Source organism: Nestor notabilis, unplaced genomic scaffold (genome assembly GCF_000696875.1).
Source record: "Nestor notabilis isolate BGI_N333 unplaced genomic scaffold, ASM69687v1 scaffold28895, whole genome shotgun sequence".
NCBI lineage: Eukaryota > Metazoa > Chordata > Aves > Psittaciformes > Psittacidae > Nestor > Nestor notabilis.
The window spans coordinates 4,718-20,926 of record NW_009931079.1 but is presented as its reverse complement, the minus strand read 5'-3'; the positions used below and the strand labels follow the sequence as shown (position 1 = coordinate 20,926).

The following is a 16,209-nucleotide window of genomic DNA, read 5'->3' as shown; positions in this document are numbered from 1 at the left end:
GAAGACATTTGTCTCTCTGCAGAGGCTTCTGAATTCAGCCTGGCACAGTGAGACTAGCAAGAGATAAGAGGAGAGAGCAGAGCTGTTTACTGCCCAGAGAGCTGGGATCCAGGGAACACTTAATACCAGATTATTAACGCAGCTTACCAGCCATTCTCTTTTTGTAAACAGCCAGAGCCAGAGGGGATGAGGAAAAAGCCAGTCATAAAGTATTTTGCTAGAAACATGGTGGGATTTAGAAGGAATTTTGCCCTATTTCCTTGCTGTGGAGTGATAGGAATGCCAGAAAGACTTCTGCAGGAAAGAAATACCCCCTGCATGCATGATCAGTTAGGTTCTGGAAACTAGCTCATCTTACTGTGACCAAACTAAGCTAATTTAAAAACCAAGCAAACAACTCCCCCAAAAACCAACTAAAACATCACCACCCCCAAAAAAACAAAACAAAACAAACAAAACACATGAAAAGCCTCACAAACCAGGAAGGAAATGGTTAAGAGAATCTCTTCTTCAAAATGTGTTGCAATGAAAGGTGCTGATTTTAAGCCCTGGAGACCTAAGTTCTCTGTCTATTCACCAAACAAAAACCACAAAAGCACAAGCACTGTAAGCAGCTTTCTCCAACCCAACTCAACAGCATGGAAGAACCCAGCTTCTAAAGGCAAGACCAGACAGCTGCTGCCTTAGCCCATTCAGTCCTCAGTTACTCAGCTCACATGCCAGCAAAGGTTCTGTGGGGATGATGATAATTTTTATGCAGAGGTAAAGTGAAGTACCTCATGGACTTCCACCGCTGAAGTGAATGGAGAGTTTTGCTATCTGTTTCAATGACGGCTTCTAATTCAGGAGCTCAGCAGCCTACTTTACTGGCAAAAGCAGACTGAAAAACAGGGGGCTTGTGTTGACCACTGTTAAGAGTTTAAGGCAGGTAAGCAATGTTGTTCCCATCTTAAAAATGGACCCACTAAGGAACAGAGCACTTCAACTGCTTACTCACGGTCACGAGTGCTAATTTCTGACAAAGTTAATACAATCCAAGAATGCTAATTTCCACTCTCACGGTGGTTACTAGGCTACAATGCCAGGTGAACACATTTACCTTGCAATGTATCCTGAAGGGCTTCAATTTGCTCCATCAGCCTCTGATTACAGTTTCTCAGGTGGTAATTTTCTAGCTCAAGCTATGAAACAACAATAATAAAAACTGAAAAATAATACAAAACTGTATGTGTCTTCCACTATACAAACCTTCATCTTTATTACATTCAAGTGTCTTAACAGGAAAAGGAATAAAGCATGGGTGAGTCTACCAGTCATCTTGAAATCTTATTCAGCAGCTCCACTGGACAACCCACTTAAACTCTTTGCTGTGCTTTCTCAAACAGTCTTTGTATATACTATTAACACTTCTCAAGTACATTTTTTAATTTCTTTGCCTCCTATTGTTTATCATTCACTCCTGTTCCAGAAATAACTGTCATGAAAAAGAATCAAAAAACTATTACCCTGGAGGAGCATTTTTCCCCCTCTCAACCTGTAAGTGATAAAAGGAGATCCCCTGGATCCAGGGACCAAAGCAAAAAAAATAACCAAACACTAAAACATTAAGGGTGCATTTACTATTGCAATTAGTGCACAACTGATTCTTTGCAAATTTGCCTTACATCTTTGCTTGAAGTAGCTCGGCATACATTCTTAAATGCAGCCAAAGAGGCTTTTCTCCTGATGAAATAAAAGTTGAAACTGCACCCATGGTTCTGTCTAGAGCAACCCATTTGCAACACAGAAGTGCAAAGTCTTTCAGTTGGCAGCGGTCCCCTTGTGTATGGTCTGCATCTAAAATCGGGATCTGGTTCAAACTCCATTGCCAGCAAAGACATAGTGTGAATGCACATTCCTGGATTCACAGCAGGTCACACCAAGTCAGCCCTCATGTTTCCTCTTTTGTGCTGCACCTTAAGTTATCTCATATAGGAAAAGAGAAGCAGCACAGCAGCTTGGTGAATTATCTAGGCAATCTAATGAGGTTACAAAGTCACATCACAATACAGTTAGTGCTCACAAAGACTGCTTCTTCCAACTTCAACAAATTCCCTTTCTGGCACAAACTGGGAAATCTACAGCTTTAACTTGGAATAAAAGACCAGATAGCCTTATTCCTAGTTGTAACCTATTACTATGTCTTTAAAATTATGTGCTGACCCATTGCTATCTCTGTTTTTCTAGAGTGTATTGAATTAGGTCCAGATAGATGCGTAAGTCCACGAGATGGATAGGAGGGACAGGTTAGATGTGAAAAAATGCCAGGCATAAGAAAACAGCGTTAGTCAGAGATGGCAAATTAAGGAAGAGCAAAGGATGTTTTAGTGTCACAGCTGCTTTGTCAGAAAGAGACAGAAACTACAACCAGAGGGAGAAAAAAAAAAAAAAGAAGAGGCAGAAAAAAGCTAGGTGAAAGCTACTTGTGACTAATAGATCCTCTTCAGAGACTGCTTTTGGGCATTAGTGACTTCACTTTATAGTATGCCCAAAACAGTAAATAGTTTGCCCACTTTATAGTCATTTATAGTTTGCCCAAAGCAGTAAATAGCCCTCAGTATGAGGGATGACTACCCTAGTTCTGCAAGTGAGTGTGTGTAGGGCAAAACAAGCAGAAAGCTTCTGTGGCAAATTGGCTGTCCTCAGACTATTGTCCTACATAGAAGCCCACTGGCAGTGCAGCCACTGAACCTATTCATAGGCCTTGAAACCTGACAGCAAGCTAAAGACTCACCTCTCCCAGCTTAAATGTTACCCATTCTTTGATCTTGGCAGCTTTCTCTTGCACAATTTTGGCTTCCTCAGTTCTCAATTGTTTCTGTGCCAAAAAAAGATTAGATACATCAGGACAGTACAACTGTTCTCAGTAAGTTACTGCATCAGGAGTGACTTAAATATTGAAGCTCCCATTCCAGATATAAGAATTAAGACTGCTACTTGGATATTACTAGTTAGATGGCCTCTGGAAAAAAAAAAAAAAAAAAAAAAAAAAAAAAATCAATCTCTAAGTTGTCTTAAATGGTCCCTGGAGTCAAATTCAGAGGGTTGTTCAAAAAGTTTGTTGTAGAATAGCAAAATCCAGCTCAGATTATGATTGCCCACCTACCACAGTTTCTTTTGAGTACAGTCTGAAACTTTTCCTAAGTATTTTAGATACTTTTGCAGTGTTGCTGTTGAGCATCTGTAGTGTTCCCTCAGCCTACAATTACACATACTGTTGGCTGAAGTTATTAAGAATTAAGCAGTAAGTGATTTATAAACCACTCTGATAATTCCAAACAAAAAGGATTCACTCAGTGCAAGCACAGGTGTAGAGTGTAAAATTTAAAGGTGTGGGAGATGGAAACCAATACCAACAATGTATTTAGCACACACAGTGTTCTCATTGAGAAATAAAAAACAAAAAAAAAAACAAACGAACCGCAGTCGGTAAATTTAAGCTTTTTAGTCAGTACTCAGAGAATTTAAAAATAAATTTTATTCTAATACTATATAAAGAACTTCCAAGAAAAAAAAAAAAAAAAAAAAAAAAAAAAAAAAAAAAAAAGGTACAAAAGTTGACCTTGAAACACTAAGACCTGCTAGGAGGTTTTGAGATGGTGTAAGTGGTTGTGTGTTTACATATTTGTTAAAATAGATTCTAGTCCATGCAAAAGTGTTATGGGAATACTCTTGATTTGCACAATGAGTATTCCCCCTCACCCTGAGTATCTGATTGGCCAATATTGCTACAACATAATTGTTGCAGCTGTGTTCTCAGCTGCATTGTTTTCCTTTTCTGGGAATTTCCTTTGAAAGATGCTGGATTGATACCTCAATCACCTGAAGCCTTCTGTTCATCTGCTGTGTGGATTCATCATAAGCAATGTCACTTAAAGGTCTGTCTACAAAGTGGTTTAAACAACTACAAGGATAAATCAGTCCCAGGGAGGGAAGGAAGAAAAATATACTCTGTATGGCACATTCAGCCCTAGTTTCTCTAATTAAATGGACAACAGTAACACCTTCTGGTAGCAGTTGACAGTTTTCCTGCTAAAAACGTGATGTGAACAAGTATCAGTAGTTATGACAATAAAAATGACCGTGCTTCCACTCCACCTCCCTCCCCCCCCCATTTAAGTTTTCCAAACTGAGGAGTGTAAGTTGACTTAATGAATACCATATAAACAGACAATAGTCTGCAGGAAGTTCTCCACATCTTCACAACTCTTAATCACCACATGCTATTCACCACAAATGTACATTTAAAAGCACTTGTTCAAATATGTTCGCTGACTTCAAAATAGATCTCGACAACATTATGGATAGCAGTAACATTTTTAGTTGAGCATAATGAAATGAAAGTAATCAAATCTGATGCTTCAAGAGGAGGATTTATTTACCTTTCATCCTTGAATATGGCTCTGTGTGTTCCAAATCATCAGGTACCAGCCTTTGGTGCAGTCAGAATATTAGATGTGCCTACTGGTCTGACATAAACTAGCACATATAATGTATGTACCATAGTCCTCTGAATATCCATCACATGGGTAATGCCTCTGAATCCCTAATGACCTGGACTTGTCTCAGATCAAAGACCAAAAGGCAAAAAGACTCAGAGTATTGCTATGCTACACAGTGAAATACAATGCCAACATTTTATTTAGGGTCCTAAAGTAGAATAGTGACATGACAACACCTTTGTCAACAGAGCTTAGCAAGCCCTGCCTCTAAGCAGAATCAATTCACTTGGGCACAGCACCTGTAGATGCTGTTATTGTGCTTCAAGGTCCAGAAGCAGTTAGAGATTTGTGTCCCATGCTATTGTGTGGTCCAGACATAACCTCAGTGTTCTCTTCTTAACACTCTGAACTCCATAGCTCTCCCCATCCCACTGAAAACAAACAGGATGCCTACAAGGACCCTTAGTGACCTTCCTGCACTGCCACTATCCTATCCCATTCTGAAACTAAACCAATGACCCTGATAAAGTGTTTCTTAACCGAAATTTTCAAACTTCAGTTTTCATTTCTCACTTTGCCTTTTGCTGCTAAAATAAGATTTCTACTAACAGAACATTTTGCATATTTGTGTTTGTTGATTTTAATCAAATCACACCTTGCATTTTTGGGTAAATGAGAATTTTTTCCAAATTTGATTGTAAGAGCTGCTTCCAGACCTTGGTCACTATCATAGCTCCTTATGAACCCCTCCTTTCTCCTCCAAAATGCAGAAACTTCATCTACATTCTGCCTGAGCAAGCTGGCCTGGGAAACTAACATGAAACCCAGACTACCACAAAGACTTGATGCAAGACCTCCACACCACACTTGGGCCAAGTATGTTCAGACATCTTACTAATCTATTTTGCCCTTGAAATAGGTGACAATTAATTAAATGTGAAATGTACTCAAATGGCAAAGTATTTTTTGTGTATAATCCTAATAAGCTATTTCCATTTAAAAGTAATTCAATTAACAACATGCATGAATACCACATTCCTCACATTTTAAAGATTACAGGGCAAGGCCTTTACTAGAGCCAAAATACAAGCCCTGCTGTAGATGTAGCTCCTTCTTTCCACTGAGAATGGAAGAGACTAGGAACTATCCATACTGGTAACTAGCTGCTCTTCTATAGCCAGGACATCTGACAAGAGATGAATTGCACAAAGGATTGCTGAAGACTGGGAAAAGTCTCCTCCCAAGAAGCAGCATATATGAAGTCAGAGATGGGCTACATAGTGATTTTGCAGAACAATCGATATGCTAGGAAGCCAGAGAAATACTGTGACCAGACTCCAGCATTACTCCCGTCAGGGTCTCAACACCAACATAAGGAAGTCCTTTAAGGACATTGACCAACCCAATATAATGAAGAGACAAGGGCTACTGAGGTGGAATGGATGTTTTTGTCTGAAAAGAGAAAGGAAGGAGAGAATCTTGCACTGAACAGGGCATAATTTTACAGCTGATCTGAAGGCAACTGAGAGGCTAATATGTAATGGAGACATAATCCATACCTTTAAGACATATTACAGAGTCCCTCCAACTCATGAAAGCTCCCTGTAGAAAATATCTACCTGTTTTGCCAGCTGTGTCTCCAATCTGTTGATGAGATCTTCCTTTCCTTGCACTGTGCCCATCAGCTCCTGGTATTTCCTGTGCAGAGTGCTGTCTGATTCTCTGGTTTTCACGTTAGCCAGTGCCATCTTCTCTTCCATAACTCTGACCTGTGATGACAGTCAAAGTGAGATAAAAAAACCCAGAACAATGCAAATGAAGGAGCTACTTGTTTAGTGGCAAGACCCTAACTAATAGCATTTGTGGGTTTCATATTCTTGAAGTTGGGAAAGGAAGAAAAAAAACCCCAAAAACCCTTCAGGTCACAGATTATATCCATACTTGTGAAAAGAACATTGTCCATTCATTAGTAATCCTGAAGTAGTAACAGATGCAAACTGAACCATGAACAGATAACCACATTGTGGACTGTGAAATATTTGCACACTATTAGATAATTACAGGCACTATAGTCTACACAGACATATGGGCAAGGAACACCACATTTTCCTCCTTTGCAATACAGTGGTCAGCTTTTTGCCACATTCACTGCCAAGGTATACACCACAAAATCCCAGCTATTTGCTTCAGATTAATATTTTTATAGGGAAGTGTGCTAATGAAGTGCCTTCCTCCTCCTTTTCCCAGCTTAGACAACAGTCTGGCAACTTCTGGCTTTCTGACAGGCGTTTTCTCAAGACCTGCTAAGGAGTTACCATGCTGGATTTTTCAGAAGCTTTGCCTATCTTTGAGCTCTTACTAGTGCCAATGCTTGTTCATCTCGGATGGAGAATCACCAGTGTAATGCTCCTTCACTATAGACAAAGTTTCAGCGCACTAAAATCTAGCTGCTGCTAAAGCTTTTTTGGTTTTTAGCAGATTTTGTAAAACCTCTGCTTTCTTCAAAAACTGTGTCTCTTGATACGTCGATCTGTTTTATCGTTACCTCATCATATTGCAATGGATTATAAGACTTCTTTTCTAAGGATGAATGGAATTTCATCAACTCAAAACTGCTCATTGAAGCATTTGATGATGGCAAAATACCTGGTTCCAACAGATCCCGGAGACACTAAATCAGCAAAGAAACCAGCTCCAGATACCATTAATTTGGCATGAGTTTAGAACCAGGAAGTCAGAATGCAATGATCTGAGCACTTCACAGTCTGTGCAAGAGAGTTACTCATGCTTTGTTGAGCAGCCTACACTTCATACTTGCAGAAGCTGTGTTTTGTCCTGCTGTCTGCCTGCATTAGGCAGAGAAGCAAACTGCCTCTTCCTCATACTGAACCAGAAAGGTAGGCACCCAACATCTGAGCCAGAAAACTAAGCCTGCTGAGTCGGATGTGTTTTCATTGGAGTTTAGGGTGATTATAGTAAAAAGAAATGGCCCCTCCTTTCTGTCTGATGCCCAAATGCTGACTCTGTATCAGAGGCTCAGAGAGGGGACTGCAAACATGTGATTTCCTTAATTGAGGTTGGCAGCTACAGGGAGCCCATTGAATTAACAAATCCAACCCCCCAGACTCCTGGAGAGAAAGATAACAAGGGATTTTGCACTTGATGTGGAGCCTTCTCATTTGTCAGCTGCTTCTCATTCATGGTGAATATACTTGTTAGTGGAAGGGAATATTCCTATGCTGTCGCTTCTTCAGGCTGTCAGGCAGCAGTGAAGTATTTCTCTAGGAACACTAATCTCTGGATGTGGATAAGGCTGCTGGGAAAGGCAAACTTTGAGGGCTACTAGTCTTTAGAACCTGCCAAAACATGGCTGCAGAACTGCTGGTGGCAGGTTAGTGAAGGCAACCCTCACTTCTGCTGGTGGCAGGTGAGTGAAAGCAACCCTCATTTCTTCTACACCTTCCCACCAAAGTTCTCCTTTTGTTGGCCATTCTTAGACCTGAATTTGCCTTATTCTCCATCTGCTCCCTTGCTGTCATTGCATCTTTGCATATCACAGAGCCTACTCCTGTCATTGAGACATCTCTTAGTATCAAACCTCCTTCATTGGCCTGCGGCAATATCTTTATTTCCTGATAGTGCTGTCACAATGACAATGTTACCTTTGCCTGTCCTGGTTGGGTGCGGGCTTACCGATATCGCTCTCACTAACAACTCTTGATCTCAGTTGGCAGTTGCTGATCTAGCATAGGGGCCAACAGCACAGTGCCAAGCATCTTTCCTATATTTATGCTGGCCAGAAAAAAATCTTGATGTCAATATGAAACTGGCATGGAATAGTACATTCTGCAGACAGAATACCTTACTAGGTACTTCAAGTTCTTGATTCCTAGGCAGTATGACTCCTTGTGCTTATAATGCTGCCTATTCAGTCCTTCACTACTGAAGTCATCTTTGACAGTCATTCTTGGCCATCTTGCATGGCTTTTAGTTCTGCACTGAAATCTGTGACTCAATGCTTAGTCCTGCAGCTCTAGCCCAGCTGCAGAGAGCTAGTTCACCTCAAACCTTCCCTTCAGCAGTGGTCTGCAGTGATGTAGGAGCTTAGAACACCTGTGCCTTCCTGGCTCTTTTGTTTTTACAATACTCCTTACTGTGCAGGCTGTAACCTTCCCTAAGGTCTGTTATTCTTTATAGCCTGTTCACAAGCTAAAGTCTCTATCTCTCCCCCCTTGTCCATTATTCAAGAAGCACAGAAGGACTAGCTTAGACAACATACCTACTTTTTAGATGGTTAAAGTAATATGCATTGTATCCAGCTCTTACTGCTTTTCTCCATAGGCTCCTGAGCCAGAGCAGTAATTATGAAAAAGTCCAAAACAACTGACAGGTTTTGCAGACACTCCCTTTCACAGAATCTTTTCCACTTATAGACAAGTCCTTACCAGTACTCTTAAATATTTTTTTTTCCCCTGAGGACGTGCCAGGCAGCTCTACCCCTGCACTTTAATCCTGAGGTCCAACATTCCCTTCCTTTTTCCTAACTGAGCATGTCTATCATGGATTTCAAGGCTAAATGCCGTTGAGAGGCAGATACAAGCTGCTGGTTTTCACTTAGGATTGAACATATTTAGGCACCTGTTTATAGCTCAGGCTTAAAAACTGTGAAGGAGGCCAGAAAAATCCATTCACCACTGTAAATCAATGTTTTCCTAGCAGGGCACAGCACTCCAGTGCTGTCTGTATGCTGGACTGGAGGGAATTTAGAGTAAGCTACTTGCTGGGCTTGTACCAAAGGAACCGTAAGAGAATCTCTTACCTGTTTCTCCGCATCCTCAGCTCTTTGCTCTGCTTCTATCACTCTCTGTTCCAATTCCTGCATCTTCAGAGCCAGAAGAGGAGGGGAAAGGGGGGAAGAAAGAAAATAAATTAACATCACCTGGAAATTCACCTGTTTTACTCAGGAATCTTCCACTTCTTGTGCAGGTCTACAGATCTTTGGCATCTTTTGGGTTAAATGGACAGCTTTGACCAGGGTGAAGAAAAAAAGAAGAAAAAAAAAAATTCCTCTGACCCTTTCTAGCCTTCTGCCCTACTTTGAGTTTACCGGAACTGTTTTCTCATTAGTGAGCTTCATCATTCATTACATGGGTCAAAGGAATAGTCTTGACCTCATCTCTACAATTTACACACCATGGGTCCCTTCAAGAGGCCTGTTTACAGCACACCATTCTTTCTTGGGTTTATTTCAGCTAGGATTCATTCACAATGGTAAATAAAAATGAATACATCTTAGAAAGCTCACAGCAGGTTCTCTATGATGCCACATTATAACCAATGAATTCTTCGCTTTGGCTTCAAAACACAGGTTCACAACTGACAAGATAAACAATGACCTTAGTTTTCCCATGTTTTTTTAATTATAAAGAGCTTTGCAAACTGACAGTTCTGTGATTCTCTATTGGAGCACTAATGCTATTGAAGTCAAAGGATATTGAACAGAATTTTATTCTAAATGTATATGAATCACTTCATTCTCACTGAAATACGGGTGTACCTGGAGTTTCTCTAACAACTTACTACTAGAGCCCAGTCTTTTTTCTTTTGCTTTTTTAAACAGCAACTAAGGATCTCATTCAGTACTTGCAAGGTGTCCTGGGTTCATCTTCCACCACTTGCTCTGCTTCAATGGGACTCGGATTTAAGCCCAGTAATACAAAGCCAGTGACACTAACTTCCATCCACTAAAGTACAATATCTAAGGAACGCTCCACAGAGTTTCCAGCATTTATTTGTGTTGTTTCTAATGAAGGAATGACATAGAAGCAGCTTCAGAAGATTAGAAGAATAATGCTGCAAGCAGAAAACAAACTATAGAATCATAGAATAGTTAGGGTTGGAAAGGACCTTAAGATCATCTAGTTCCAACCCTCCTGCCATGGGCAGGGACACCACACACTAAACCATACCACCCAAGACTCCATCTAACCTGGCCTTGAATGCTGCCAGGGATAAAGCATTCAAAACTTCCTTGGGCAGCCTGTTCCAGTGCCTCACCACCCTCACAGTAAAGAACTTCTTCCTTATACCTAACCTAAACTTCCCCTGTTTAAGTTTGAATCTATTATCCCTTGTCCTATCGCTACAGTCCCTAATGAAGAGTCCCTCTCCAGCATCCTTGTAGGCCCCCTTCAGATACTGGAAGGCTGCTATGAGGTCTCCACACAGCCTTTTCTTCTCCAGGCTGAACAGCCCCAACTTTCTCAGCCTGTCTTCATATGGGAGGTGCTCCAGCCCCCTTATCATCCTCGTGGCCCTCCTCCGGACTTGCTCCAACAGCTCCATGTCCTTCTTATGTTGAGGACACCAGAACTGTACACAATACTCCAAGTGAGGTCTCATGAGAGCAGAGTAGAGGGGCAGGATCACCTCCTTTGACCTGCTGGTCACGCTGCTTTTGATGCAGCCCAGGATACAGTTGGTTTCTGGGCTGTGAGTGCACACTGAAGCCGGCTCTGTTAAGTTTCTCATCAACCAGCACCCCCAAGTCCTTCTCTGCAGGACTGCTCTGAATCTCTTCTCATAACGGGAAGTGTTCTTTTCCCTTCAATGCATTTTATGATTCTTCATAAAGCACTGGAGCCAAGTATTCAGGTTGGTCACTGTGAGGACCAAACCAATACTTCTGAAAATGGGACTTACTCCTCTTAGGCTGATCATCCAGATTGGAGGTGACAGCATTCTTATGTTTCCATTTCCCTTCCTTCAGATAGTAACAAAACAACTCTCCTTTTCATACATACACATTGATCATAAGAGCACAACGACACCTATCAACAAATGTATCAGAAAGGTACGTATATGTAGATGTCTCAATGGTCATATAATTAAAAAAGCCATGCCATAACAAATTCAAACCATGAAGATCATAAAGTGCCATATTTAGCATGATACCTCCCAGGTTTGCTTTTTCAGTGAAGTAATTAAGAACATCACAGTCTATGGAGCTTAATATCAAGGACACTTCTTTGGCACAGGAACAGAGAGATTCCATAGAATATCGCACAGCTAGCCAAAGCTGCTCTGACTTAAGGTCTGAGAGTTTCTGAGTCTTGGTAGAGACTGAACTCAAGGCAACCTAACACCAACAGCAGTGGTCTGAGTTATGACACAAGTCTCTGTCCATTAGGAACAGTGATCTACCCATGTATTTATCTTTTAGTCTCTGGATAGTCATCACTACAGACAGGTAGCAGCCAAATATATTGGTGAAAGACAGATGCTAAGTGGAACCCAAAGGCTATCCTCTTAGACTAATAACTTAATCCTCCACAAGGTGGCTGATCTCCATGAAAGACCCAGGTTATTTTAAGAAGGCAACACTGTTCTGATTGAAAAACACCTTGTTGTCCCAGCCTCATGACAGTCTGTTTTGCATTGCCAGCAGTCCTGGACCCTGATCAGGACAAAGAATATATGTTGGGACCATTCCTGATCACTAGTTATGAAATTTCTTGTGCAAGCAGGGTGACCTGGCTAACTTCCAGTCAAATCAATTACTTTTGTCGCCATGATTATCTCTGTAGCCTTAAGCGAACTTGCACTTTTCTTAACTTCCTGTACTACACTGTTGGGTTGTTCTGCTATGAACTGTTAAATAACTGCTGTGTTTCTCATGTACAAAATGATTACTTCATCCATCCCTGGTGTCAGCTACCTCAATGAAGCGCATTCAGATTTGGTACATCCATGGTTGTAAGGCTCTTTCAAATCCTTCAATGAATTAATAATGATGCCTGCTATTTACATGGGTCCTTTTATTCAAAATGCTTTATAATTTGACAAATGCTACTAAGCAACTTGACCCAGGTCACATAAAATTTAGCAACCAAGCCAACATCAAGTAACTCTTCTCCCAAACATTAGCCCAGAGAGTTTGTATGGAGAGAAATAGGCCCAGTTGTATAGCCATACTTCATGAGACAAAGGAGGCTTTTTCCAACTGTTCTTTGTTTATTATTGAAGTAAGATGGAAGTAGGTTAAAAGCTACCCAGATGGTCCTTCTAAAAGCTGCAAAAGATCCTCCTATCAACCATTCACAGAGGCTTTCCCTCTCCCTGATGGCTTAGAATACGCTAAACAAAACTGAGTGAAAAAAGTTCCTGCATGTCTCAGCCTCATTTTCTTCCTATTGTTCTCTTCCAGAGCTCACTCCTAATAAGGTCAACTTGCTGCCAAGGCAACAGCCTGCTATGCTGCTCACCAACAGAGGAGTATCCCTTTCTTTGTGTGTGGGTACAAGTCAGAGTAGAAACAACTGCTGGTTTCCAAAGAGACCAGATCTCTGCTGATGTCCACAACAAGGCAAGACCCAGGAGTCCCGTACCCCACAGGGGCCCAGCAGGATGGCAGAGCTTTGTCTTGGAGACAAGGGACTGGGGTCCCTCTGCTGCACCAAGCTGCAGACAGGCTCTGCACAGCTTGGGTAGCACCGCTTGGGCAGCACCGCTTGATAGCCGAGACAAGGCTATCGACATGGAAGTTCACACCATGTGAATTAGGGCACTGGTAGTTAAACCGTTGGGTTTTAAATTCCTCATGTTCCGAATGGTGATCTAGACTATTCAATCTAAGCGGATTTTAAAAATCTGAAGTATTTAAATTGTTACCACACATTGTACTACCAATGCCAGACATGAGTGTTTAGAGTATTTTGTGAGTTAAAATAGTAAAATCTGCCTTTTAAATCATAAAATTAGTTGTAAAGACTACTTTAAAGTAACGTGGGGGATTGGGTTACCAGATCTTTCAACCAGTAGCTTACAGACCCCTGAGACAACCTTGCTGGTGAACAAGTATCACACCACTGCTGACATTGTTCTTCACTTTCACTAGCAAAACCACTTTATTATTATTATTTTCCTGTTGCTGTGAACAATATCAGAGGATCTTGGGGGCAAAGCTCACCACAGGTTGGCAATAGAGCTTCAAACTGTGTCCACTTCACATTTTTCACAATCTTCTTCCCTGCCCACTCCAATAACCTTTTTGCAAATGCAGTACTCTTCCAAAGAAGTCTGAATATCTTCATTCTCACAGCTAGAACTGTAAGAAGAAAGGGAAAAAACCCAAACACAGTTCCTATAAAACCTATGATAAAAATCCCTGGAGTTGGCATCACTATGCAGAAAGCATGCATCTCCATGCAGAAAGCATGCATCTCCTTCAGTTCAGCATCACTGCCCATCTGAGAGGGAGAAGGATGCAGTGTGAGCCAGAGTCCCAGTTGCTGCGACTGCTGGGGAGTCCTGTGGTGACCAAGGAGGAGCAAAGGAGGGTCTGCAAACAAGTCATTGCACAGCAGTCAGGAACCTGAGGCACAGGACACTTCAACAGCTTTGTTCAACATGAGCATTGTGTGCTCTGGTGCCTCAGGAGAGCCTGCCAGAGCTGCCTCAGAGTCCCCAAGGCTCTCCCCTTCCCACATGACATTGAGAGTAGGGAACTGCAAACCTCCTAGCTCTTTGTCCCTTCAAGTAAGCCTACGACAGTGCTGGACAAGTAGTTACAGAGTAACCTGATCACTGAACCAAGCTGCTCCTTAATCTTAACAAAGGGAACATCGCTTTGACTGAATGAAAGGCTGGATTAATGGCAGTCAGGCCTATTTCTTGAGAAGTCCCCTGAAGCAGATGAAAATTTCATTCTCTACTGTCACCCACAAACCTCCCTAAAGAGACAATCAATAGATCTGCCGAGTCTGCTCTCCAAAAGGAAAGTTTGGTAGGTGGGTTTGTTTTATGTGGAGGCAGTCAGGAAGTTTCTCAATGCCAAAGTCAACAAAGCACAAGCAAAGTATTGCACATGAGTACTGGTCATCTTCACCAGAGTTATGCCACATCTATACATGAATTTTTTAATGCACATTTATCTAAATATACTTTACAACCACTTTCAGTGCTTTCCAAGATAAGTAATCACTAAGGTCCATCTCAGAAGCTACCTTGAAAAGATGAAGAGGGTTCTTAGAACTGCATCATTTCTTAAAATATAAAGAGTGCAATGAATGTCTCATGCAGTATAAGGGCATTAGTGGAAACATGGTAACAGTGAAAGCAAGGATGAAGATTGCTCCACTGTGAAATAGATATAGTTTGGATGTTTTTATGTCCAAAAATCAACCAACAAGAATTTACACATAAAAGTTACATAATACAAAATAGAGCAAAAGTGAGTTTAGAACATACCTATCATCAGGTACAGATTAAAAGCATTTGGAGTAAACTGCAGTCAGTTGTAAAGATTTCAACTTCATTAGCAACCCATGACTGAAAGAAACTCTTCTCACTTCCCAATAGTAATTGAGTATCTGAGCAACCTTGGACTGACGGGGATAATGTAAGCCGAATTTTGAAAGAGGAACCCCACAGCAACCTACAAACTTAGATTCTATGCAAATTAGAGGTTAATAAAAAAGCTTTAATACAAGTTGGAAGAAATAACTGAGTTTAAAGGTAAAGAAAAAACCCCACCAAAAACACACATTATGATGGGGAAAAACAAAAAACAAAAACAAACAAACCACCAAACAAACAAACAAAAAAGCCCCAACAATGAAACACAAAAAGCCACCAAACCAAACCTACCCAACAAACCCCTCTCAAACCTTTGGCAGTCCTCTCCTCTAGAACTGCAAATGAGTTCACTTAGCACACTTGAAAGAGATTAGTAGGAGATGGATACAAAACCACAGATGCCATGCAGTTTTCCAACATCCAGATCTCAAAACATCTCAGTCCTGCTCTTCAGCATCCCTGGAGTGTTTTGACTGGATATGCGATGTCATTCTAACACTATGGCAGTACATGTACCCCTGTCCAGTCTTTTAGCATTACAGAATAATTTGCACTCCTGTAAACTTCTCCATTGCCAGCCAAGTCCTGATCCTGCTGTTCTTATCCAAAATACTGACCTTTGCAGCTGCCTCAGTCACTTTAGATATCCAGAAACTTGCTGGTACACTGTTTTCCAGTAGAACCCAAACACATGATATTCCAGTAAAGAAGGCCAAATTCTTATTTTCACTAATGCCACCTTATACCACTCTGACAGGCACATTTCTGTATCTCAGATGATAAGCAGAGTGCAATGGCACACTGTAATCAAGGAAGGGATCATGGTAGCAAGTAACAGTTTTATTGGATAGCTCAGCGTTTATAGATTTTTTGCTTTCATGCCATATCTCAGTGCAAAGTAGAAGAAGCCATCACTGCCTCACCTTCTCAGCTAGCAGCTCTCGGATCTTGCTTGCCTGCAAGCGGAATTTGAAGAGCTGGGACTCCAATACAAGGCATCGCTTTTGCCAGTCCATACAGCTGCCATTCTCCACTGCAAGTTCTGCCATTGTGATGTTAATCATCCATTCGGGATGTTGTCCGAGGTGATCTAAAAATCCCAGAGAAAAGGGGGTGAGGGGAAGTGATTTTTTTTTTTTAGACAGGCAAACTTTTCATTCCTTGTATCCTGTGTTCCTTTGTCCATCCTACAGGACTGGTAAGAAAGGCCATTTCCTCTGCAAGCAGAAGATGAAACGGTACAATCCCAAGTTACTGATATTGCCTTCTATCAGAGCTCACTCTTTTAACAGATAGGAGATAAACATTCAGATAAGTTTTCCTGTTTTGAGTGAGAACTTACATCATGCCGTATATTCTGCAAACAGCCTTA

The 16,209-nt window shown here is 41.2% G+C and overlaps 1 protein-coding gene across 1 annotated transcript in view; it reads right to left on the bottom strand.

Moving 5' to 3' along the window:
• The window catches only part of PLEKHH1 (pleckstrin homology domain containing, family H (with MyTH4 domain) member 1), a 44,258-nt gene extending 28,372 nt beyond the window's left edge, over positions 1-15,886 (bottom strand). The window contains exons 1-5 of the mRNA XM_010015711.1: positions 15,761-15,886; positions 9,301-9,363; positions 6,101-6,250; positions 2,774-2,857; positions 1,100-1,181 (exon numbers count right to left, since the gene is read on the bottom strand). Coding sequence (XP_010014013.1) covers positions 1,100-1,181; positions 2,774-2,857; positions 6,101-6,250; positions 9,301-9,363; positions 15,761-15,886 — 505 coding nt within the window. The remainder of the gene's footprint in view (positions 1-1,099; positions 1,182-2,773; positions 2,858-6,100; positions 6,251-9,300; positions 9,364-15,760) is intronic.
• Positions 15,887-16,209: the final 323 nt, after the last annotated feature.